This window comes from Vespa crabro, chromosome 22, assembly GCF_910589235.1.
Source record: "Vespa crabro chromosome 22, iyVesCrab1.2, whole genome shotgun sequence".
Classification (NCBI taxonomy): domain Eukaryota; kingdom Metazoa; phylum Arthropoda; class Insecta; order Hymenoptera; family Vespidae; genus Vespa; species Vespa crabro.
In genome coordinates, this window is record NC_060976.1 from 1,758,700 (window position 1) to 1,784,601 (window position 25,902).

General features: G+C 28.7%; 5 protein-coding genes across 8 annotated transcripts; 2 read left to right on the forward strand and 3 right to left on the reverse strand.

The window, feature by feature from the left end:
* Positions 1-1,823: 1,823 nt before the first annotated feature.
* On the forward strand, positions 1,824-3,455 carry LOC124431660 (polycomb group RING finger protein 3). Its single transcript, XM_046979809.1, has 5 exons — positions 1,824-2,096; positions 2,367-2,665; positions 2,757-2,902; positions 2,991-3,134; positions 3,230-3,455. Exons 2-5 carry the CDS (start codon positions 2,407-2,409, stop codon positions 3,353-3,355), a joined length of 675 nt encoding a protein of 224 aa, XP_046835765.1. The 5' UTR covers positions 1,824-2,096; positions 2,367-2,406; the 3' UTR covers positions 3,356-3,455.
* Positions 3,456-6,044: 2,589 nt separating this feature from the next.
* Positions 6,045-16,093, forward strand: LOC124431621 (R3H and coiled-coil domain-containing protein 1-like). 2 transcript variants are annotated; one of them, XM_046979722.1, is made up of 8 exons: positions 6,045-6,182; positions 7,868-8,017; positions 10,627-10,847; positions 11,201-11,372; positions 12,613-13,831; positions 13,993-14,236; positions 14,384-14,620; positions 14,732-16,093. In XM_046979722.1, exons 1-8 carry the CDS (start codon positions 6,103-6,105, stop codon positions 14,794-14,796), a joined length of 2,388 nt encoding a protein of 795 aa, XP_046835678.1. In that variant the 5' UTR covers positions 6,045-6,102; the 3' UTR covers positions 14,797-16,093. The 2 variants fall into 2 exon arrangements, with proteins under 2 accessions (XP_046835678.1, XP_046835679.1); XM_046979723.1 differs by lacking the exon at positions 7,868-8,017 and having other exon boundaries at positions 6,046-6,182.
* LOC124431622 (signal recognition particle subunit SRP72-like) lies at positions 6,048-19,162 on the reverse strand. 3 transcript variants are annotated; one of them, XM_046979725.1, is made up of 9 exons: positions 18,952-19,162; positions 18,578-18,695; positions 18,233-18,488; positions 17,670-18,149; positions 17,221-17,583; positions 16,823-17,127; positions 16,507-16,719; positions 16,289-16,420; positions 6,048-6,153 (listed from the first exon to the last, which is right to left on the reverse strand). In XM_046979725.1, coding segments are annotated over exons 1-9 (1,968 nt in total). In that variant the 5' UTR covers positions 19,052-19,162; the 3' UTR covers positions 6,048-6,152. The 3 variants fall into 3 exon arrangements, with proteins under 3 accessions (XP_046835681.1, XP_046835680.1, XP_046835683.1); XM_046979724.1 differs by having other exon boundaries at positions 16,276-16,420; XM_046979727.1 differs by having other exon boundaries at positions 16,276-16,420; positions 18,882-18,992.
* Positions 19,163-19,196: 34 nt separating this feature from the next.
* LOC124431623 (signal recognition particle subunit SRP72-like) lies at positions 19,197-22,612 on the reverse strand. Its single transcript, XM_046979728.1, has 8 exons — positions 22,148-22,612; positions 21,766-21,883; positions 21,424-21,679; positions 20,861-21,340; positions 20,412-20,774; positions 20,017-20,321; positions 19,701-19,913; positions 19,197-19,609 (listed from the first exon to the last, which is right to left on the reverse strand). Exons 1-8 carry the CDS (start codon positions 22,242-22,244, stop codon positions 19,474-19,476), a joined length of 1,968 nt encoding a protein of 655 aa, XP_046835684.1. The 5' UTR covers positions 22,245-22,612; the 3' UTR covers positions 19,197-19,473.
* A 147-nt stretch (positions 22,613-22,759) lies between these two features.
* LOC124431624 (general odorant-binding protein 56d-like) lies at positions 22,760-24,106 on the reverse strand. Its single transcript, XM_046979729.1, has 5 exons — positions 23,948-24,106; positions 23,673-23,748; positions 23,266-23,357; positions 23,070-23,175; positions 22,760-22,925 (listed from the first exon to the last, which is right to left on the reverse strand). The coding sequence occupies exons 1-5, from the start codon at positions 24,098-24,100 to the stop codon at positions 22,846-22,848; spliced, it is 507 nt and encodes a 168-aa protein (XP_046835685.1). The 5' UTR covers positions 24,101-24,106; the 3' UTR covers positions 22,760-22,845.
* Positions 24,107-25,902: the final 1,796 nt, after the last annotated feature.

The window sequence follows — 25,902 nt, forward strand, 5'->3', positions numbered from 1 at the left end:
TACGTACAAATCGATATCTTTCAATTATATTTCTTCGTACATTTTGTTAAATATCAGAGATATTACATAAGGTATTTTGTAAATTTCAATTGCCATTAAAATCATTACTACTATATTATATTTATATAAAATATTTAACGCATTAATATCTCATTGATTATTAATTTTAAATCTATAACCGTTTAATGATTTTCTGAAGGATAATCGATTAAAAAGAAAAAAAAAAAGAATCTAATTAATTAAAAATAATACAGAATGTTTCATAAAAGAAAAAAATAAATAAATAAATAAATAAAAAAAATTAAAAAAAAAAAAAAAGAAAGAAAAAGAAAAAACTAGAAAATAAAGCTGATACAAACAAAAGTCGTGAATTTTATTTCATAATCTTAAAATATATTTGATACTAAACGAAATCACAGAGAAAATATTTTTTAATATATGTCTATATATATACATATATATATATATATATTTTTTTTCACTTCTATCGTTTCTAATTCAAATGAGATATTCAATCGAGCCTTGATTTATAATATAATCGTGTATATCAACGAAAGAATAATTTGAACGATATTTTATGTATATGAAAAAAGGAGAAAAAAGAAAAACATCGTTGAGATCTCTTTGAAAATAGAAGGAAATTAAATAGAGAATAGGGGAAAAAGAAAAAGATTAAAAATATTTTCTAAGAGTAATCACTTACTACTTTTGGACGACAATCATAGATGGCATTGATGATCTTTACCTTCGTTCCTTTATCTTCTTTCTGATCCCACAGAAATTAATGATATATATATAAATATATATATATATATATATATATATTTATCTTCCCATCGATGAAAAAATGAGCAATCAGTTTGCTCGTAGACGACGAAGTCGAAAAAAAAAAAAAAAGAAAAAAAAAGGCTGAAACATTGGATAATATGTATTAGAAACGTTGAATAAATTGTTGCCGTGAAATACTAATTGAAAAGTGATGAATTTCCAAAAGAAAAAAAAAAAAAAAAAAAGAAAAAAAAAATCCACTACCACCAATTCGTAGGATCATTCATCGTCATTCATTATTTTTCCCGAGTTATATATTTAATCGTAAAATAATATATTTAATAAATACGACAATAATAAAATGATCATTATTAAGAAATCAATTAAAACAATTACCTATTATTACAGAATGACGGCTTTGTTAACTCGCGTACAACATTACTCGAGTATGACACACTTTGTACAACGATGACATTAGGCGCCAACTGTAATTATTGAAGATGGCGTTAATTCAAGTCGACGAACTACAACGTGATACAAAGAAAGTTCGTTATTATGTATATCTATATACATATATATATATATATATATGTTTTTCGATGACAGTTAATTATTATTACATATAGAGTATATTTATAAATATTATTTTATTCATAGGAATATTGATCGTATCGTATGAATTATTTTCGAAGAAAATAATATTATAATTTTTCAATGTCAAACTTATTATTATGAAAAATTAAATGAATGTAAGAGAATTAAAATTTTAAATTATAACATGGTAGCGGATCTTACGAAGTATTAATGATAATTCATTCTCGATAATATACTTTGTAATGATTATTTAAATTGTAATCGTTCGTTTTCTTCTTTTTTTTCTTTTTTATTCTTTTCAAATGTATTTTATTATTGATTCTTTTTACCTTTCTTTTTATCGTTCTTCCTCTATTTTTTTCGTTTTTCTTTTTTTCTTTTTCTTTTCCTTTCTTTTCTTTACTTCTTTTTTCCTTTTATTCTTACCGAATCTAAGAACCGCGTGGTATTCCAGAAAAATCTTACGCGCAGAATCGTAGGTGGCGCCATTGTCGATTCGTTTTGTTGTCATCAGCCACATTCACACTAAGTTGTTTTTAATCCGATTTTCATTGGAACATTTAGTTTTAACCTATAAATTATAATCTTCCTTTTTGACAAAAACATAATGCAACCAATGATACGTATTACTATTAACAAATTTTCATAACAAGTAATCGAAATAGTGTGCCCTCATAAATTCGAAATCGAGGTTAACTCCTGATAAGTCCACTTTTCAGACATTTCTAAGTAATGTAAGTACATCAAACCGATCGTTATCATTATTTATACTTAATAACGATTCAAACAATATATATATATATATATATATTTTTTTTTTTATATACACAATATCATTCCTCATGTAATATTTCATGATATCAGATATTGGTCAAAATTGGATCGTCCAATGAGTATCATTTCGATCAATATTATCGATCATATATTAAAATCATTTCAATTAAAAATGATTTTAATTATTTATTATTATTAATTATTTTTCACGATATTTATTATCTCCATAGGTGACAATATTCGTTTGGTAAATGGTGAATTATCGGTGCCATGGAAAGAAGAATAAAATTAAAAACTTTGAACAGTCATATAACTTGCAAGATATGCCGTGGTTATTTAATAGATGCTACTACAGTAACAGAATGCTTACATACATTTTGCAAAAGTTGTTTGGTCAAACATTTGGAAGAAAAACATACGTGTCCAACATGTCAAATAGTAATACATCAATCGCACCCACTTCAGTATATCAGTTTCGACAGGACAATGCAAGATATTGTTTACAAATTAGTTCCAGATCTTCAAGAAAGTATGTTTAAAACTATTCGTCGGTTTTTTTTTTTTACATAGATATTACGAATACATATATTATAATTTTTTTTTTTTTTTTTTTTTTTTAGGTGAAATCAAAAGGGAAAGAGAATTTTATAGAGCGAGAGGTTTACCATGTCCCAAGGATATTTTACCAAACGCTGCAGAGGTAGAAGAAGAGAAAGCAACTGCAGATGCTCATGCAGAATCAGATTATCATAGAGCTGACGAACAGGTTATTATTATTATTATTATTATTAATATTATTTAAAAGAAAATTGAATTATCTAAATTAAAGTTAATATATCTATATGATATTACAGGTAAATGTATGCCTGGAATGTATAAATGCTAGTTTGAAGACTTTAAAGCGAAGATTTATCAGATGTTCCGCACAGGCTACAATTACGCATCTTAAAAAATTCATTGCCAAAAAGGTTCTTAGTGGCATGGAAAAATATAGAGATGTATGTATACAATTGATTACAGTATTATATACAATTATAAATAATTGTTTCTCTGTTTAATTATTCATTCATTTTCTTTTTTTGTTCTTTGACAGATTGATATTTTGTGCAATGATGAATTACTAGGTAAGGATCACACTTTAAAGTTTGTATATGTGACAAGATGGAGGTTCCGGGACCCACCCTTAAGATTACAATATCGACCACGAATAGATATTTAAAACTATGTTTTTTACATAGAAAAGTTACAAAAGTCTCGTTATGAATCAATTATATATATATATATATATTAGTACATATATATACATATATATGTAAAATATATATATATATACATGTAAATATATACATATATATATTTTATCATATATGTGTAAAAAATATATATATATACATATGTATGTAAATATATACATATATGTATATATTTTATCATATATATATGTGTAAATATATACATATATATGCGTATATATATATATATACACACACACACATACACGTATATATATAAAATTCGTTGATGCATCATTCGTTGCAATATTTATACATTTGTGTTCTTTACAAACAACATAAATCTTTAAATGAGAAACATCTTTCTTATTGTTAAATTACGTTGATGCTCAACAATTAATGGTACAATTTTTTATCACGTAAGATCTCTGTTTGAAAAAAACTGATTGCATTTGTGAACATGCCTTATTTAATTTTTCTATTTAATATACCTCAAATTAAGTTTTTGCGTATATATTTTCAACATTAATTTAATGTTATTAAGTAAATGTTAAATATATAAAAGCTTAACAAATTTTTTTTTAATTTTTGTTTTTTATATAAGCAATGTTTCATTCAACTTGTGTAAATTGGATATTTACAAAAATGATATCAACGTTTCGTGGAATCATGTTTATACTTTAAATAAGTCTACGTCTTAATTGGATACAAAATTGTTGTCGTCTTATCAATTATCTATTCATTTTTATATCTTATATCGATATGAATCCAGCGACATCGTTTTATGCACTTAAAATATTAAAATAACTTCGCGAAAATTATATATTGTTATTAAAAATATTGTACGTAGTATATGACAAAAAGCTAACTAATATCGATTTCAAACAATGTTATTGATTTGGGCACTATCATTAAATGTGCTTTCTTTGTTTATTATTGATCATTTGGACAACAACAATTTTGTTACTATGTGACGTCTAATTAAGATATTGAGTAAATACGGAAAGCAACTTGCGATCATTGCATTCCTTAAAATTTCATTAAATTACGAGATTTTCTATTTTCATATTGACTGACATTGTGTTTATTGTAATTTAATCTATGACGTTTAACGATTGAGTTTATTTTTTCCTTTTATTGCAAGTATGTATTTATTTATGTAGTCAAATTGTTGAAGGTATTTTTGTTTCTTTCTTTTCTTTTCTTTTCTTTTTTTTTTTGTTTTGTTTTTTTGTAAACATACTTGTAATTATTGTTATACCATACTTATCATCGAACCTGCCATGTAAACGCATCAATAGATAATTTCACATTATTTTATTTGAAAGCGCAACAATAATCATCAGGGACGGTCTTTCCTGCAAATATTATCTTCTATCTAAGAAAAAACCGTCGCACTTTCTAAATGTCTAATTAAATAGAAATTTGTTTTCATTATAATTTTCATCACTTACACCCACCACACACAAATATATATAATCTGACTGTACATAAAATATTTTTGACAAAATTCTATATACATCATGCGCGCATAGATGCAGCTTTGTACAAGAAGCAAGATAATACAAATTTTGGATCTAGCATATTTCTAGATCTTGTTAACTTTCTATGCTTTATGCGATGCATATATTGTCAGATTCTACCCGAATTTTCCCTCGACATTTATAAACCTACAATGATAATTTTATCGACAAAACTAAATATTTTGAAAAGACTTTTGTCGAGTGAAACTTCGGGTTGCGGACTTATTTCTCATAGTAGATCAAATCATTTTTATGAAACGATATTAAGGAAAAAAGACGTGTGATTGTATATACAAGTATTAGAATGTTGAGAAGTGTATTTTGCAAAGTAGGAGCTGCGCTTAACAGCGTTAGGGCTTGTATATTGTACACTGTGTGCGTATATCTATAAATTATTAAATAAATATGTTTTGTACAGTAACTGTACCAATGATCGCCGATATATTTTCAACGTCCGTTGTTGGTAGAATAAAAGAGCAAGAAAAATGTTTTTAATTAAAATATTATCCATATATTATATTATATTATATTATATTATATTATATTATATTATATTACATTATATTATATTATATTATATTATATTATATTATATCATAAAGAACAAAAACGAATCTATTTGAAAATTTTCTATAAAGAAAAAATACCGCCGTTCGTGACGTTGTACCGTCACGAACCAATCGTAATTCGATTTAAACGAATCGTCGAATCAACCAATCATCGAGCAAAGATTTTGGCGCTAAACATCCAAAGGATCAAATTTATAAGTAATATTAGTAATAGTTTACCGTCGTTCCTATCGAATGGCGCTAGTTGTCATATTCCCTTTCTAAACGCGAAACATTCCCGACAGAGAGCGCTACCATCGATAACGATATAAGCGCACTCATCAACAACGGCATATATGCGTAACTAAAAGAGAATAGAAAAAACCTCTTTATATTTTTCCCGCACGAGTCTTGGTCGTTGCCGCTGCCACCGCCGCCGCCTCTGTCGCCGCCGCCGCCGCCGCCGTCACTGACTGGAAACGAGTGGTAAAAGATAAATGTGTACGAAGATCGCTTACGCGACTCGGACATTTCTCGATGTACTTTCGACGCGATAAAAGAAAATCTTGGTGTCGTCTCGTGTGTCGTCGTCGTCGTCGTCGTTGTTGTTGTTATTATTATTATTGTGCCATCGTTGAAGCGACTCCGTCGTCGTTTTGATAAATGAGCCTACAGGATAGCCTCTTCGCCGAAGATGTGGAGTACGACGTGAATCTATTTTTGAAAGACAACAGAAAAAAAAGGTACGTTATTTTACTAAAAATAATAATAATAATAATAATAACAATAATAATGATAATAATAATGAAAGGAATAATGATAAAAATAAAAATAAACAAAACAATAAAAAATACTCATTCGTATTTTTTTAATGGGAAGAAATGAGAGAAGAAGGGGAGAATGGGGATGAGGGTTAAAAGGTCGAAAGTAATTGTACGGCGGAATTCTCGAAGCGCGTTGATGGTAAAGAGGAAGGAAAAAAGAAGAGCAATTTCATCGTTTGCACGTTCTTTCACGCGCGAATCCCTCCTTCTAGCGTAACGGTCACGCAATCGACGGAACCTCATCTTATTATGGCGAACGAGTCTCTTTCTGTATATACATATGTATCTATATACGTACGTACGTACACCTTCCCCACCGCTCGCCAACCCCACACCACCATCCCTCCCCCCCTTATCCCCGTACTATCCCTCGTCGCTTCGTCATCTTTTAGTCCGTTATATTAATAAATTCGAATTTACGATTATGGATAAGAAGATAAGAAAAGAAAAAAAAATTATATATATATATATAATTCGATCAAACGGACAAACGAACGAACAGAATATGAAAAGATTTTCTTTCATTCCCTGTCCTTAAAACACACACACATACATAGACAACATATAATATACATATTAAAAACGATCAGTCTATTGACTCCGCTCTCTCTTAAACCAAATATAGCTTTTATATAAATATATATATGAGTTTATACCTCCGAGGAATATCCGATGTACATACATACATACATACATATATATACATTGATGGATAGTATTGTTTCTCTTTAATGCTTCGTTTCGTATAAAGCGTTTTTCAAAAGCAAAGTAATAAAAGAAACACAATATCATTATCGGATAGTAATTCAATAATTAAAACATATATATATATATATATGTATAAGAAGAAAGTATGAAAAGTTAAGAGTAATCCTTTTCTAACGTATATACGTATTAACGATTATTAATTTTCTCGTTAGGATCGTGATTGAAAAAAAAAAAAGAAAAGAAAATATAAGAAGATACAAACGTATTATTATTTATACATTTCGGTCGTACTATGACGAGTGTATCGATCGCGATTTGTCATGCTTGTTTTTTTTTCTTCCTCCTTTTGTTTTCTCTCTTTCTCTCTCTTTTTTTTCTATTGAAACAAACACAATGGTCTAACCAAAAACGCCGGCGGCGGCATTGTGTTAAATCTGACGACGTTAGATATGAATTATTGATTAGAAAGAAAAAAAAAAAAAAAAGAAAAAGAGATAGATAAATGGATAGACAGATAGATAGATAGAGATATGGAAAGAGTGAGAGAAAGAATGAAGAGGTTATGAGAGAAAGTATACGAAATATATATTACGTAAAAGCGTTAGTTAATTTCCTCTCCCTCTTTCCTCCTCTGTATTTTCTTCCTTCTCCTCCTCCTTTCCTCCTTTCCTCCTTCTCCTTTTTCTTTCCTACGAGGTTCCTCGGTCCATTATATCGAGTTAGTCGGCGGTGGTCAACGGTAACCAAGCAGTGCGACATCGGTATAAGCCGGCTAAGATCGGAACCGTTCGTTCGAGATCGACGTTGCCGTTGTTACCTTAAAATTCCGAGCTCTTGCGCTTTTCACGATCCGCGATCAGAGAGAGTACACTCGATCGATCCTTTCGCTTTTACAGGGTCCTTGTGTTTCCTCCTGTAAACAACTATCGACGATATCTCATACATCAACTTGTGCAGGATCGATTTGCCGATTTCCTGCGCACCTTCTCCATCGGCCAAGGGCTCGACAGACGTACCGTCGTCTGCTACAAGACGGACGTTATAAGGTAGAAAGAGAGAAAGAGAAAGATAGATTAAGACAGACTGACAAGAGAATGAAAGAAAGAAAGAGGGAGAGAGATAGAGAGAGAAAGAGAGAGAGAGAGAGAAGTCCGTTTCTTTGCGAATTATCTTAACCTAACCTAATATAAAATTATTAGTATATCCCGGATCAGATATTATACGTATATATGTATATATATTATATGGTATATATATACACAAATATAATTGTAATAAATATACATATATATACATATGTGTGTATATATAATTTTATTTGATGTCTCTTAAAACGTAAAGTCATACGCGACACCGTTAACTACGATGAAAAACACGTACGCTACACGAAACGCATGCACACAGATACACAAATATATAAGGCTTCTTTTCACTTTCGTTATGAGCTTAACGACTGACATTACGTATGTATGTATATAGCTATATCTTGCCTACCTACTATTATTTTCAAACGGAAGAAATTGAAACGTATTTTATATGCCGATCATTTGCGATTTTTCTTTTGATTATACGCATGATTTAATATATAAAATATATAATTTATATATATATATATAATATAAAAATTAAATTATTTAAGTTATATATATAAAATATATTATATTATATATATATATATTATATATATATATAAATAAATTAAATTATATATATATAAAATAATTAATTTTAATTTTATTTATTATTTATTTGTTTTTTTTTTTTTTTTTTATTTTAACCATCTATATAAAAATCGTATGTAACTTTGAAGTAACATGCTTATTTTATTTATTTTTTTCTCTTTTTCCTCTTTTTTTTTATTTTAAGTTATATACATAATATAATATGTACTATGTTATAATATATATATATATATATATATATATATATATATATATATATATATAGTAGGTTCCAAGGTTTTTTTTTTTTTTTTATTACTTCATTTATATATATATAAAATCATCTATCGGATCGTTTATATAAGAAAAAAAATCTTTTCATATGCATAAATTACACGCATTATACATACATATACACGTATATACGCACATCGTACGTACATACATATATATGTACATAGAGGGTATATCATTTAAATGAGAATATTAAAATGGCATGGCTTTTTTTTTTATGTCTCACATATACGTACATAAAGAAACGAATCAACTGTTTATGCTTATCTGGAAAAAAAATATATATATTATATTATATATTTATGTGATAATAATTAACCATTGGTATGAACTTTGATTTTTTTTTTTTTTTTTTTTTTAGCTCAAAGAAATTGAGAGTATATATATATATATATTTATAAAGTCAGAGATATTCTGACTTTCTCGAAACGATTACGAAAGAAAGGGAATGTACCGCGAAATCTCGATGGAGGAGGAGGCACGTCTCTAACGAAAGTGAAACTGACCGCCTCTCGTGACTCAAGGTCGTATATACGTTCGCTCGAGCACGTATATAATATAGTATAGAAAGACATACACGTATGTTACGTACGTACATAGTTACGTACACATAAGCGCCCGTGTTCTTTTTCAGTTTCTTTTCTCTTATTTTTCTCTCTTTTTATATACCAGCGTTTCTCAAAATTTTTTTAACATACGGATGATTTTTTTTTTCTTTTTTTTTTTTTTTTTTCCTATGTTATCTATTCAATATAGGCTAATAATATGTACTATGTTATAATATCAACAAAAGTTTTTATTTTACTTATTTATTTTTGTTTAATTTGTTTAATTTATTATTATTATTATTATTATTATTATTATTATTATTATTATTATTATTATTATTGTTATTATTATTATTATTATTATCATTATTTCTTCATTTTTTTTTATAACGGCAACATATATCAGATAAAAAAAAAATAGAAATGAAATAACTTTTCATTTTAACCTCAAATAAAAATCTGATTATAAAGGATTAATTAAATATTTATAATATACGATTTTGTAGAATTTCATAGATTAAATTCACTTCAATATTATATATAAATAATTAAAAAAAAAAAAAATTATATGCATATATGTTTATTATTTTAAAGATACGCCGCTAATTACCGCGATATTCTCTTGCGATAAGAACTGACTGTAGTAAGAACATTTTACGAAGAACTATCTAAAAAAAAAAAAAAGAGAGAGAGAGAGAGAGAAGAAAAAAAATCTGTACAAATTAAAATCACTTTCCTCACTTTGGCATTGTAAAGTGGTAACAAAAAAAAAAAAAAAAGAAAAGAAAAACATATCATTTAGCGGCCAATTAAAAAATTTATCATGTTTAAATTGAGAAACGCTGGTTCATAGAAACATACAGTGTATTTCAAATCTAATCGCACGTATCTCATCTTTGTTTCTTTATTTCTAAGAAATTATTTAATGAAAAGTTTCTATTTTCTTTCTTTTCTATTTTTATTTTGGTACTTTTTTATTTTTTTATTTTTTTTTTTTTTATTTTTACAACCAAATATATAATATATAAAATAAATAATAAATATATATTATAATATATACATATATATTTATTATTTAATTTATATATTACGCGCGTGCATGCACACACATAAATTATATATGAAGAGTTTGTGTTTTGTATGCTATTAAAGGGAGCCAGGATCAAATGCTGGAGAACATAAGGAAAGTCCTACGAAAAATTTGTCCTATGGAATGGGTGTTGTAGAACGGCGATCTCCACCGAAATCACCAGAACGTATTCGTCCCCAACAACAACAACAACACCATTATCATCATCATCATCATCATTATCATCATCATCAACAACAACAACAACAACAAAGGCAAACAGAGCCAAGGATCATCTCAAACTGTAAGTATTCTAAAATCTAGATCTTTTATATTTCAATCTTTCCTATTGTACTAATTGCTCTAAAGTAACTTATGGTAACAACGGTTAACTGTTATTTATATATATATATATATAGCAACTTAAGTCAAAGTGATCTAGGAGATCAACTAATCGTTGACTAATCATTAATACAACGAATGAAAATAAATCATACATGTCTTTTAAATAAAGCATTTTTGGACATGAGTTTATACATGAACTTTTTCCATCCATTTGATCTCAGTAATACATAATATAAGTTTAGTCCTATGTTTTTGGACACCCTATATATGTATGTACACATATACATATACACCTTTCTCTTATTTTTTCAGCCAAGTTCATTGCACCTGCCGTAGAAATCTATGTACCACCTCCTGCCAGAAAAGCAAGAAATGAACTACGTTCGCAACCTCGAGAAACTTTAACTAATATTAAAACTGAGGACGGTAACGATAACAACGATATCACTGTATTACCTTCCACCTCATCTTTTATGAACGTAAGGTAAGCCGTTTAATTGTAAGAAGAAGAAGAAGAAGAAGAAAAAGAAAAAGAAAAAAAATAGTAATGCTAGTGTTCCTTAGTTTTTGCCTCGACTTTTTCATCAATTTTTATATAAGGAACAAAATTAATTGTTTCAATAGTTAATCGATATGAACTATTCTAAAAAGTGTGTCTAAATGATTTTGAGCCCTTTTTCTATACCTCAGAGACGGATATATCATTTTTATATATTAATACAGCAACAAATTATTTTTATATTAATAGCTTTTTCATTTTTATATATTAATACAATTTTAAACTCATATATAATTTCATTTTGCTCACGGAAATATTTTTTTTCTTTTTTGAAAGTAATTTTATTACTTTCTCTTTGGGTTTTTTTTTTTCCCCCTCGAAACAATCACCATTTGTTTCTATCAAATTTTTTTATCTGATGCTCTATAAGATTTATACATTTTAATTTGGTTTGCGAAAAAAATGATTGAATTGACCTCGTCATCATTTTATTAAAGTTGAAAGACTATTCGTGGGAAAGTCAGACATAAAAGAAAAAAAAAGTGATAATCGCAAGAAGACAACAAATCAGAACAAATAAATTAAAACCGCTCAAACGTTTTTTTCTTTCTTTTTTTTTTTTGCTCGATCTCGATTCGTTGCGTCGTATAAAAAAAAAAAAATTTTTTTTAATCTTTTCCGAATGACTTTTCATCGGTATCCGATTTCTCTAATATACAATTGTATGTAATAATTCATTTGTCCAGGTGAAAGAAAGTCAACCCTAACGTTTAATTTAATGATTAAAAATAAAAGTTATGATTCTTTAATATTTTACTTTTACGAATTTTAAATTCACGAGTACTTATCGGTAATTACTTGACTCATAGTTTCTCTCATTTCTTATTATTGACTATTTCCAATCGCATTAACTATAAGTGTGAATAATATCTCATTGGTTGGAATTATTAATTAACGAGACACGTTAGCAAAATACATTTATTATTTGTAAAATTCCAAATGGATTGGATTAATGAGTAGGAATTAATTGGATTATAATGAGGATTATGAATATTACTTGATCTTATTAAATCTTTTATTAGATCCTCTTGGTTTGAATTTCATAGATCAGAATTATCAATAAAATTATCCGGATTATTAGGAATACATAGCCATAGATTTTTAAAACAGACTTGTAATTAATTTCATATTATTGTTTCTTATTTGTTCATACAAATTTTTCAAGAAATAATCGTCAAAGAAGACCAGATCGTGCTGTTTACGTGCCAAGGCATAGAAGAAGCGTGGATGGGGAAATTGGTTCGCGTCGTATTTACGAGGACAATCTTATATCGCAAGATTCATCGAGATCGACATTAATAACGGGAACGTCCTCCAACAGCAACGTTATTTGCGAAGAACAGCAGGAGTTACGGCAACAGCAACAACAACAACAACAACAACAGCAGCAGCAACAACAGCGAACAGAGGAGATCGTATTATCATCGTCGAAATTAAATAACGTGACTGAACGTTTAACGTCAAATATTATTGAAAAGGATAACTCGAGTACGAACAGGGATCATTCACCGCATATTCTTGTTGTTGATTCGTCGAAATCATTAAGCGTAAAAGTGAAAGAAAATACGGAGGAGGAAGAAGAAAAACGGCAAGCGGTGAAACTCCTCGAGGAGGAGGAGCAGGAGAAGAAGGAGGAAGAGGAAGAGGAGGAGAAGGAGTCAACGATCTCAAAAACGGACGATTGTTCTACGCACGAGAAAGAGAAGAAAGAGGAAGAGGCAAAAGAGAAGGAAGAAGAAAAGAAGGAAACAGTGAAAGCTGAACTATTACAAAGTGATGATACATTGGTATCTTCGGAGGAAAGAAAATTTATTGATGATAATAATAAAGAAGTAAGGACCAAGGAATTATTATTATTATCAACCGAGGAGGAGGAGGAGGAGGAGTCAATAGAAATTTTTACGAACGTGCAATCATCGTCATCCTGCGAAAAGGAAAGACATTTTAACGATAAAACTCGTAATATCGCCGAAGAAGAAGAAGAATTTGTCGAGTCCGAGATCTTTAATAAAAGATCCATAATGTCGAACAACGTCGAGAGAGATGAACCAATAGAAAATGTTGAATTGGATCGTAACGAGACCATCGTTAAGAATAATAACGAGAGTAATAATACCATACGACAAAATACGATGGTGTCTAATGTTCTTATAATATCCGATGTAATAACCGATAAAGAATCACCGAAAAAGGTTGTTAAGGAAGTAGTACCGGTGCCTGTTACTGTTGCACCGCCAGAAAAAAAAGCAAAGAAGGTCGAACGAGCAAAAAGTAAACCAGCACCGCCTCCCTCGCCTCCGATTAAAATTAGCAGAGACGAATGCGACTGGGATAGTTTGTTCGACGACAATGGCGATTGTTTGGATCCGTCATTGATAGAAGAGGTAGATAAAATATTAAATGATGATTAAATCTAAATTTAATTTAGATTTGCGATGCAATGATAATATATATATATATATATATTTTTTTTTTTTATAACAAATGAGATACGAGATATCTATTAAAATTTATCTAAAATATATAAATAATTTTGTTTCTTTAGTTAACATCGGCCGTCGGCGAGGTTATGATAGAACAACCAAAGAACGATTATAAACTTTATACCAAACAAGTCGTTGAGGTCTCTAGCGATGAGTTTGCTCATGTAGTTGAAATTTACAATTTCCCATCGGATTTTAAAACTAGCGATTTGGCCGCTGTTTTTAGCCCATTCAAAACTGGGGGCTTTGAACTTAAATGGGTCGATGATACCCATTGTCTTGGTGTTTTTAGCAGTCCTCTCATTGGTAAGATAAATGTCTCAAAGAAAATTTAAGAAATTTAATTAAAATTATGACCAATGATCACAACCTTAAAGCTAATAATATTAATAATAATAATTAATAATAATAATAACAATAATAATAATACGTTGAAATAATTTTTAACAAAAGCTGCAGAGGTATTGGCATCGGAACATCCGTTCGTCAAAACTAGACCTCTCAGCGAAGCTACGGCATTGAGTAAAACGAAGGTAAGAAAAAGCGCTGAATTTTTACAACCATACAGAAGTCGTCCGGAAACTTGTGCCGCTTTGGCGAGAAGGTTGGTTACAGGTGCTCTAGGTGTAAAATTAGCGACAGCGAGACAGGAACGCGAACACGAAAAGAACGTATTGCGCGAAGCTAAAGGTAAAACGCCTCTTGCACAGTGTAACACTTTTTAATAAATTTTTTTTTTTAATAAATTTTTTTGTTTTATACATAGAGAGATAAATAAGTATTTCGTTTTCGTTTTTATAGAGAAAAGAAGATTGGCCAATAAACAACGAGAAGATGCTTGGGAAGGTATTATCCCTCAAAAGTAGCATTACCTTCTTTTAGTGGTCCAATGAACTGATGAAATAAGATATACCTCGTAATCGTATGACCTACGTTGCCTCTACACGTATTTGTGCCTTACTCATCTATGTTTTTTATCGTAAACAGTACGTACGTACTTTTAGAATCGGAAGGATTACTGATTTAGGGGTAATAATTTTAAGTGATTAGTTTGATAGATGAGTGTGGCATGAGAGAAGAAAAGGAAAGAAGTAATAATTATGAGATTTTTCACGTGTCCCTGTTACTTTTTTTTTTTTTTTTCGTACATTAACGAAAAAAGCAAAAAAGGAAGAAAACGAAAAATAATATGGGATACGAAATGATGAAAAGTTAATTTATCGTACTTACATATCATAAAAAAAAAAAAAAAGAAAAAAAAATATATATATATATAAAACGCGAGCTATTTAGTGAATTTCATTTTCTTTTTTTTTTTTCTTTTCTTTTCCTTTTCTTTTTTTTTTCTTTTTTTTTTCTTTTTCTATACGTTATTTTCCAAGTGACGATCAGAGACAGGATATAATATCGTATTTTTTACGTACGAATCTCCCGTGAAAGAAAAATTTAAGAAAAAGAGTATCGTTGAACAAATCTCACCTAATACACCCCCATCCCAGTCACCCCCAACCAATTCTTATCCTCAATCAATCAATCATCAAACCCCAAAGGTTAGTAACTTTTGAAGATTCATTAGGACGGAGTCTGTTTACGAAGAAGTTGTGAAAATGGCATATTGTTATAAGTTTTTACTCTGTGCAATTTTATGAAAGACAATAAATTAGGATTTTAAGATATTATGATGAGGATTTGTCGTATACGCGTGCTTATCGATTATTATGTATATTAAATATATGTGATGGAAAAAAAAAGGGGGAGAAAAAAAAAGGTCTTTTTTCGAAAGTTAACACGATTTGATAAATTTTCAAAATGTATTCATCGAATTATATATATATATATATATATATATATATATCGTAAACTAATTCCGTTAGAAAGCAAACTGTTTTTTACTTTATGCCTGTTAAATAAGAATGTTGAGAATCGACGCACAGTCACGATGTTTATGAATACCATAGATTTTCAAAAGAAACACAACAATAGATTGTATTTTTATATATAACTGTTACAAATAAAAAAAGGTCATATATAATACCACCAAAATCCTAGTCAATGTATGGATAAAGTGTTACCTTATATTACGTGTTACGTTTTCAATCTGTCATACCTTGTGACAGTAAGAATTTATTGGAATAAAGTTATTTTACGTATTTGTAGCGATAATGCATGGTTCTTTTTTTTTTCCTCCTTCATGAATGATATAAAAAATCTATACATACATGAACACGATAATACTACAGAATGTAGTTTGCTTTTTCTTTTTTTTTTTTATTCTTGTTATTTCCATGAAATAACAATCCTAATGGACTTATTGCTTTATATATATATATAGAACAGTTGCGTACATTCATTATTTACCATTTGCCACCTTTCTTCTTTTTCTTTTGCTGAACTTTACGTTGTTGTTGACGTGGCCCAGATACTTCCACGGTATTATTATGTCGAGGATTAGGCGAAGGCTTGGTATTGACAGGCATTTTTGTAATATCACTACAAAACGTAATATAATATTAGATGTACGTTCTTAATTATTTTCTATCAAAAAAATTTCAACTCATAAATAATTATTTACGTACTATAGATCGCTTGCACCAGTTGCCACACCTTGCGTACCCTTCATTGCTACATCTCGATTCCTTCTATCTCTTTTCTTTCTGAAATTACTACGTTCGTGCCTTGGTAACCACCTCTCAGGATCGGGAGGAACATTTGGATCATAGTTCTTCGGTAATTTTCCTTTACGTTTGCGAGTTTTACGTTTCTTTAATGTTTGGTCCACAATTGGTTTACTATAAGTAGAAAATGAATATTTGATATACGATGTATACGATTTACTCTGTAAGATGAATCAAAATTTCATGACGACAAACGATGTAATTAAAAATTACTAACCCAGGAGAAGGTTCTACTTTCTTTCGGACAACTTTTGTACCAATAACCCAATTGCTACTTTCTAATGCGTCGACATTTATCGTTTCTGCGAGATCGTGTAGCGGTGGTAACCTTTTGTACAAAAGGTGAGCTTTCGCAGGACAAAATTGTACATAGGCCACTACTAATTGTGCCAAAGTTTTCGTATCGGATGGAGACGAGTCTACTAATTCCTGCAATATATCTGCGGCAACCTGAATTTCTCCGCCACGTAGATAAAAGTCAGCAGCTTGTCGCCATAAATCGCCTAAATTTGTTTTGGTAGCCTAAAAAAAGAAAATCAATTTTTTTTTTGTAACAATTTATATATCAAACACACGCTTACGTAATTAATATTTAATTTTCTAAAAACTTTATACCTTATGTTTTTTATAATAATTCACTGCATTTTTTAATGCAGCTGACGCTTTATCCCTATTATTGTCTGCCATATGAAGAGTAACCAGCGCACTAACTACGCCAGGTAACGATCTATCCGATTCTGACAAATTCTCGAGTATATTAATGGCTTCTTTTCTTTCGGAATGGCTCAAAAGAAGTTGAACTGCAACTAGTTTCATTTGCAATTCCTTTTCAGCAGTTGCATACTCCAATAATAACTTAGCTGCCTCCGGAGCTTTACCATCCTTGCTAAGTTGAATAGCTTTTACAAACATTGCATCTGCTGCCAAAGCTGGATGATCTTTTGCAAGTTTATTACACAATTGTTGACATTGTTCTCCCTATAAGCCAGAAATTAATTCATAATATATAGCAACATAACTAAAATATATGTCCACTAAAACTATTTGTTAATTGTCTCTATTACCTGATCAGTATATAAGGCTAATAAACATTGATTGTATGCTATAGTTCTTCTTTGCCTTGAAGTCAACTTATGCTCCAAACTTTCGTGCGTGGCACTTTTCATTCTTTTCTTACTATCAAACACGTTTTGATCTTTATTCAAACAAACGAGATTATTGCTCGCTACGGCGACTAACGCAATGTCATCTGGTTTTGATTTCAAAGCAGCTGTGTATAAAGTTTGAGCTTCTTTCTCACGTCCCAGGAGTTGCAAGCAACATCCTAGTTGTACTCTTATAATTCCAAGTTCATTTTCTATTTCTTCCTCTGTGGCCCCATCCTCTTCTAAACCTTCCTTACACATTTTTTCTGCAGCTTTCAATTTTTTTTCTGCTTCTACCAACATAATCTTATCATTTAAATTTCCAAGCGCAATCAATTGACAAGCTGCATTATATGTTAACTCATAAGTATCCTCTTGCAATGATGGAAGTTCTATAGGCTGAAAAATTATATTAAAGAACATTGATTCGATTGAACAATGGCAATGAATATTTCCATAAATAATATTCATCCAAAACTCACTGAATTTTCAATTGTCAAATTCACAAGAACTGCAGCTAAATTAGTTTCTCTCTCGTCTGCATATTCATCGTCTGAATTTTTTATAATGTCTCTGTAAATGGTGAAACATTCCTCGTATTTTTCAAGTCGATATAGTATTTGTGCTTTCAATTCTTTTACTTTTAAAGAAGGATTTTGTATACTCTCGACTACTTTCAAAGCTTCTGCTACCTGATTTAAACGATAGAGACAATAAGCTTTCTCAAAGTCAAGATTTCTAAAAAAATAAAGGTATCATAACATTTGTAAATAATTATTTTCTATGTATGTAAAAATATTAAATATAATTATAAGTAATTGTCATACATCGCCAATTTTTGATTTTTTGTTATCAATTGCAATCCTTCACTAAATTTTGACAATTGGATATAACAGATTATTTTACAATGAAATGCAGCTTCCTCATCTTGCATACTGCCTAGAACTATGATAAAAACAAAAAATAATATAAGATTTTAACACATAGCTTCAAATAATATTTGTTTCTAAAGAGATTCCGATAATAAATAACTGAACAAAATATTCATACGATACTCGATCTGTTAATAATAACATGTGGAATATAAGTGTTATCAAAAGAAAGAACATAGGTTATGTTTTGTATAATTACCAAATATTGTCGAATATAATTTTATATTTATACAATTTTAGAGACATGCTATAATTTGAGATGTACATACTTCTATTAGCAGTTTTCAATGCTCTTTCATATTCTGCATTTTGGCCTAATTTATTTAATTCCGCGTATAACGCAGAAATATTGCTTTCCTTCGAAGTCATATTGTCCACTTGACAAATGTGACAACGTGGAACTTATAATTAATAGGATTGGACAGAGTAATGAATAGGAATATGATTTTTCGAAAATATTAAATAATTATAAATCGATGAATAATTTTTTAATGATTTATATATAAAAAAGGGATATTCGCACGCAATTGTATTTTAATTCTATACATATATATGCATACTCATTATAAATATTACTTGTATATACATACGATATATATGAAATATATATATATACACATAAATATATATACACATATATATCGTATAAAAAATGTTTACACGAACACGATGATCACCAAAGGTAAATGGTAGTTTTTGTTTTTTTCCTATTATTTCCGTGAAATAAGTCTGTATTGAACATTCATTGTATTTATATATATATATATACAACGGTTGGGTACGTTGATTATTTACCATTTGCCACCTTTCTTTTTTTTCTTTTGCTGAACTTTACGTTGTTGTTGACGTGGTCCAGATACTTCCACGGTAGTATTATGTCGAGGATTAGGCGAAGGCTTGGTATTGACAGGCATTTTTGTAATATCACTACAAAACGTAATATAATCAAATATTAGATGTACGTTCTTAATTATTTTCTATCAAAAAAATTTCAACTCATAAATAATTATTTACGTACTATAGATCGCTTGCACCAGTTGCCACACCTTGCGTACCCTTCATTGCTACATCTCGATTCCTTCTATCTCTTTTCTTTCTGAAATTACTACGTTCGTGCCTTGGTAACCACCTCTCAGGATCGGGAGGAACATTTGGATCATAGTTCTTCGGTAATTTTCCTTTACGTTTGCGAGTTTTACGTTTCTTTAATGTTTGGTCCACAATTGGTTTACTATAAGTAGAAAATGAATATTTGATATACGATGTATACGATTTACTCTGTAAGATGAATCAAGATTTCATGACGACAAACGATGTAATTAAAAATTACTAACCCAGGAGAAGGTTCTACTTTCTTTCGGACAACTTTTGTACCAATAACCCAATTGCTACTTTCTAATGCGTCGACATTTATCGTTTCTGCGAGATCGTGTAGCGGTGGTAACCTTTTGTACAAAAGGTGAGCTTTCGCAGGACAAAATTGTACATAGGCCACTACTAATTGTGCCAGAGTTTTCGTATCGGATGGAGACGAGTCTACTAATTCCTGCAATATATCTGCGGCAACCTGAATTTCTCCGCCACGTAGATAAAAGTCAGCAGCTTGTCGCCATAAATCGCCTAAATTTGTTGTGGTTGCCTAAAAAAGAAAATCAATTTTTTTTGTAACAATTTATATACCAAATAAGCGCTTACATAATTAATATTTAATTTTCTACAAACTTTATACCTTATGTTTTTTATAATAATTTACTGCATTTTTCAATGCAGCTGACGCTCTATCCCTATTATTGTCTGCCATATGAAGAGTAACCAGCGCACTAACTACGCCAGGTAACGATCTATCCGATTCTGACAAATTCTCGAGTATATTAATGGCTTCTTTTCTTTCGGAATGGCTCAAAAGAAGTTGAACTGCAACTAGTTTCATTTGCAATTCCTTTTCAGCAGTTGCATACTCCAATAATAACTTAGCTGCCTCCTGAGCTTTACCATCCTTGCTAAGTTGAATAGCTTTTACAAACATTGCATCTGCTGCCAAAGCTGGATGATCTTTTGCAAGTTTATTACACAATTGTTGACATTGTTCTCCCTATAAGCCAGAAATTAATTCATAATATATAGCAACATAACTGAAATATATGTCCACTAAAATTATTTGTTAATTGTCTCTATTACCTGATCAGTATATAAGGCTAATAAACATTGATTGTATGCTATAGTTCTTCTTTGCCTTGAAGTCAACTTATGCTCCAAACTTTCGTGCGTGGCACTTTTCATTCTTTTCTTACTATCAAACACGTTTTGATCTTTATTCAAACAAACGAGATTATTGCTCGCTACGGCGACTAACGCAATGTCATCTGGTTTTGATTTCAAAGCAGCTGTGTATAAAGTTTGAGCTTCTTTCTCACGTCCTAGGAGTTGCAAGCAACATCCTAGTTGTACTCTTATAATTCCAAGTTCATTTTCTATTTCTTCCTCTGTGGCCCCATCCTCTTCTAAACCTTCCTTACACATTTTTTCTGCAGCTTTCAATTTTTTTTCTGCTTCTACCAACATACTCTTATCATTTAAATTTCCAAGCGCAATCAATTGACAAGCTGCATTATATGTTAACTCATAAGTATCCTCTTGCAATGATGGAAGTTCTATAGGCTGAAAAATTATATTAAAGAACATTGAATCGATTGAACAATGGCAATGAATATTTCCATAAATAATATTCATCCAAAACTCACTGAATTTTCAATTGTCAAATTCACAAGAACTGCAGCTAAATTAGTTTCTCTCTCGTCTGCATATTCATCGTCTGAATTTTTTATAATGTCTCTGTAAATGGTGAAACATTCCTCGTATTTTTCAAGTCGATATAGTATTTGTGCTTTCAATTCTTTTACTTTTAAAGAAGGATTTTGTATACTCTCGACTACCTTCAAAGCTTCTGCTACCTGATTTAAACGATAGAGACAATAAGCTTTCTCAAAGTCAAGATTTCTAAAAAAGAGATATGATAACATTTATAAATAATTATTTTCTATGTATGTAAAAATATTAAATATAATTATAAGTAATTGTCATACATTGCCAATTTTTGATTTTTTGTTATCAATTGCAATCCTTCACTAAATTTTGACAATTGGATATAACAGATGACTTTACAATGAAATGCAGCTTCCTCATCTTGCGTAATGCCTAAAACTAAGATCAAAAAAAAAAGAGAAAAAGAGAGAGAGAAGATAAGATTATAAAACGTGTCTTGGAAAATATTTACTTTAAAAGAAACTCTGATAATAAATTGCTGAATAAAGTATTTTATTCTCGATCCGTTATTAATAACATGTGTCATAAATGTTCCCGAAAGAAAAAACATAGGTTATGTTTTGTTTAATTATAAAATATTGTGGTATATAACTTTATATTTATACATTTCTAGAGACATGCGATAATTTGATATGTACGTACTTCTATTAGCAGTTTTCAATGCTCTTTCATATTCTCCATTTTGCCCTAATTTATTTAATTCCGCGTATAAAGCAGAAATATTATCCTTCGAAGTCATATTGTCCACCTAACAAATGCGACAACGTGTAACTTACAATGAATAGGATTGGATAGAATAAAGAATAAGAATATGATTTTTCGAGAATATTAAATAATTTTAAATCCCTCGATAACCTTTTAATAATTTATATATATATATAAAAGAGATGATTACAGAGAATAGTATTTCAATTATTAAATAATCATTTATACAGTAACATATAAGTTTATTTCGTTTATCATATCAAAACGCGTTGGTATTGACTTTGATTATACAGACACATACATGCATTATGCCTACATACTCAAGACAAATTTTTTTTTTCATATACACATACGAATTTCAATTGAGAGATACATGGAGTTCAATGTTTGATTAAGATGAAATCTAAGGAAGGGGGCGTTCTTAGAAACAGCGATTTCAAAACAAAGCAAAAAACAAAATATAGAGTTTTTTTTTTATTTTCTTTTTTTTTTTTATGGTAGAATTATAGCTTTATTTGTAAAAAAAAATTCAAAAAGATACTCATATCATAATTTTATCATCTGAATTCATTTAATTATTCACTTTTATAAGCTCGACGATTATATTAATATGATTGATTTTTCACATTTTAAATTTAATGCAATAATGCCAATTTCTTATTATCTAAGAAACACTTCATCAGGTTACCTCCTTTTTGGCATAAAGTGTCGCCATCTGGAAAATTATAATGTCATTAACTATTGATATATCAACAATGATCGAAACGATAAAATAGAAAAGTAAAATGGTATGAATATTAAATATGAAATATACATATATCGGCCGTTTAACAATTCAATTATTAATATAAATACTTACTTATGTTTTTACATTTTTGAAAGATTTCTTCAACTTTGTCTTCTGGAAGACTATCGTATAATCGACTTCTTAAAACTTCTTCGTTAATATTACCTTCCGGATTGAACTATTACGAAAAATATCAAATTTTTAACAATTTTCTTCCTTTCTTTTTTACTATTTTTTTTTTCTTTTCTTAATCTAAGAATATACTTACAATGCCCAACTTTTTTACAAAACAAGCAGCAAAGCAGGATAATTTTTCATCGCCCTCAGAGACATTGCCATTTTTTGCATTTTCTACGATAGCTATAAAACGTTTTAATAAAAGAAAATTTTAATTTTTTATATATATATATTATTTTATTTATAACGAAAGTATTTTATTTGTTATTTTGCATAAGTATATAATGTAAAATTATTCGATTAAAAAAGTTGGATTATATATATATATATATATATATATATATATATATATATTCTAAGAGATTTAGAAAGAAAATTTAATTGTTATACGAAAAAAAAAAAAAAAAAAAATGTTTTACATTAGTCAGAAAATAATCGATAGTTTAGACTTGGATTATTTTAATTTCGTAAAATAATAATCAAATCTTATTTGATTACCAGGATCGACACCAGATTCTGTTATACAAGATTCCTTATATTCCTTAAGTTTAGCCTTTTGTTGATCGTCTAATCCCTACAAAATATTATAGAATAATGTAATATCAAAGATGTTCATTAACATGTAAGAAGTAAAAAGTAGCTGAAGATGAAGAAAAAGAATCGTAATTCTCATAATCATTTTGAATTATCAAAAGAGAGTTGTATCTAAGAAAGTATGAAATATAAGAATAAAAAAAAAAAAAAAAAAAAAAAAGAAAGAAATGTTATCTTACCAAAGTTCCAACGATGAGAGCAAATGTGAAAGCAACGATGAACTTCATATTGATGCTTTTCTCGAGATCGAGGTTGGGAAGTTTACTGAACGATCGTCGAATCTTCTCTTCTCTTTTTATACTAAAGAGCTCGATCATAAATCCTATAATCATCGAATACGCGCTGTCTTCCTGAAGTCTTTAGTGGGGATGTATCTGGAAAAGAAAGAAAGAAATAAAGAAAGAAAGAAAGAAAGAAAGAAAGAAAAAATATCTTCTGACGAATTATCTTTCGAATATTTTATTTTTCCAAAAAGAAAAAAAAAAAAAGAAGAAAAAAAGAAATGAAAAAAAAAAAGAAAAGAAAAAAGAAAGACTATCTTACGGTATTCTCGTTTTTATTTTCATATATTGCCATCGTCATTTCTATCATTCTTCATACCGAATAATGTGAACATAATTAATAATTCTCATTATATTCTTCAAAAGTTAATCACAATGACGGATTTATTCGCAAACGACGAAAGCAGGTCCTTTAAAGCCAAGGTCTCCTTCCCCTTTTATTTATCGTACGAGATAACATAAATTTATATTACATTGTAATAATAAATTTCATTGAATATTTCTGATGGACGATACATATATAAATATTTCTTTTCTATTTATTATTATTATTATTTTTATTATTATTATTATTATTATTATTATTATTATTCATACTTGCGACTATAATCGAATTTGATCAGTGTATATTTTTTATTCTCATTATCATTATTCATATGAACAGTTGAAAACATGAAACATATATATTGTAACGTAAATGATATGTTTTAATCAACGTAGAGATAAAAAAATTTCTAACGTCTGTTGGTGTTCTCTTTTAAGGTCAAATATGCCACTGATTACGAATATAACTATTTATTTATTATTGGCAGAATGAATCATTTCTATAAATGGTTTTATAAAAAGAAATCTATGATTTCATAAGAAAAAATGGCATAAAAGAGTTTTTCGTTTATCATTAATGATCATTATAAGATTAATGAGGATCATTAAAAATATAATTTTAAATGTTCAATAATTCTTTAATTAGTATCTATGTTGTCCACGAATAACGAAGTTCATAATAATATTATATTGCCGATAATAATAATATTTTGAATTTATTGAATACATTATTAGTAAAAGGCTGTTATAACATGCTTACCTTGAAAACAACAAATCAATGTTTGAATATCATTAAATTGGTTCTTCTTAATGTTCTTCTTAATATTCTTTATTCTTCTTTCTATGATTTATTTGATATAATATAAGGTAGTTATTATTGATTCAAAAAACGATTAAATATTTTTTACATAATAATCTTATGGCATAATAAAAATATATTTGTTATTTATTATTCTATTTACATATATTCGTTGTAATATTTTATTATTATAAATTTTCTCAAAGTTTATCTCCCGAATCATTATAAACTAAAAAACATTGATATAAGTGTTTTAATAATTACAATGTTTAAACAATCGAATTGTAATGTAATTTTAATTTTAAAAAAAAAAAAAAAAAAAAAGAAATAAAAAATAATGTAGATCAATAACATAACTTTTAACTAAATTTTGTCTTGCTATTTTTTTTTTTTTTTTTTTTTTTTAATTAAACATTAACTACTGTAACGAGGAAACGTATATTAATTATATGTGGAAATGAAGAATTAATTAATTAAAGATGAAGCATTTAATTTGCAATAAATCGATAATTAAACGATTTTATTAGAGAAAAATTGTTCACTATAATCGTTTATCTGATATTTCCTTCATAAATAGATGTATAAGATGAATTGTCTTATGTATTTAATTAGAACTTAATTGCTTTTACAATTTTTATTATTGACGGACTTTAAAATCAATCTTTTATAAAAGACGTAATTATTAAAGAAAACAACGAACTGATCATATTCCACTTGTATGCATTTTTTT

Excerpts from the sequence above, each read along its gene's own strand:
- LOC124431660 (XM_046979809.1), top strand. The coding sequence starts at position 2,407 with ATGGAAAGAAGAATAAAATTAAAAACTTTGAACAGTCATATAACTTGC. Across the intron at positions 2,666-2,756 it reads AGTTCCAGATCTTCAAGAAA|GTGAAATCAAAAGGGAAAGA; the intron begins GTATGTTTAAAA and ends TTTTTTTTTTAG. Across the intron at positions 3,135-3,229 it reads GCATGGAAAAATATAGAGAT|ATTGATATTTTGTGCAATGA; the intron begins GTATGTATACAA and ends GTTCTTTGACAG.
- LOC124431622 (XM_046979724.1), bottom strand. The coding sequence starts at position 19,051 with ATGACTTCGAAGGAAAGCAATATTTCTGCGTTATACGCGGAATTAAAT. Across the intron at positions 18,150-18,232 it reads ATTTGACAATTGAAAATTCA|CCTATAGAACTTCCATCATT; the intron begins GTGAGTTTTGGA and ends ATAATTTTTCAG. Across the intron at positions 17,584-17,669 it reads TAGCCTTATATACTGATCAG|GGAGAACAATGTCAACAATT; the intron begins GTAATAGAGACA and ends TCTGGCTTATAG.
- LOC124431621 (XM_046979722.1), top strand. The coding sequence starts at position 6,103 with ATGAGCCTACAGGATAGCCTCTTCGCCGAAGATGTGGAGTACGACGTG. Across the intron at positions 13,832-13,992 it reads ATCCGTCATTGATAGAAGAG|TTAACATCGGCCGTCGGCGA; the intron begins GTAGATAAAATA and ends TTGTTTCTTTAG. Across the intron at positions 14,621-14,731 it reads CGTATTGCGCGAAGCTAAAG|AGAAAAGAAGATTGGCCAAT; the intron begins GTAAAACGCCTC and ends TCGTTTTTATAG.
- LOC124431623 (XM_046979728.1), bottom strand. The coding sequence starts at position 22,244 with ATGACTTCGAAGGATAATATTTCTGCTTTATACGCGGAATTAAATAAA. Across the intron at positions 21,680-21,765 it reads AAAAATCAAAAATTGGCAAT|AAATCTTGACTTTGAGAAAG; the intron begins GTATGACAATTA and ends TCTCTTTTTTAG. Across the intron at positions 19,610-19,700 it reads ACTGGTGCAAGCGATCTATA|TGATATTACAAAAATGCCTG; the intron begins GTACGTAAATAA and ends TACGTTTTGTAG.
- LOC124431624 (XM_046979729.1), bottom strand. The coding sequence starts at position 24,100 with ATGATTATAGGATTTATGATCGAGCTCTTTAGTATAAAAAGAGAAGAG. Across the intron at positions 23,749-23,947 it reads CTCTCATCGTTGGAACTTTG|GGATTAGACGATCAACAAAA; the intron begins GTAAGATAACAT and ends AATATTTTGTAG. Across the intron at positions 23,358-23,672 it reads AGAATCTGGTGTCGATCCTG|CTATCGTAGAAAATGCAAAA; the intron begins GTAATCAAATAA and ends AACGTTTTATAG.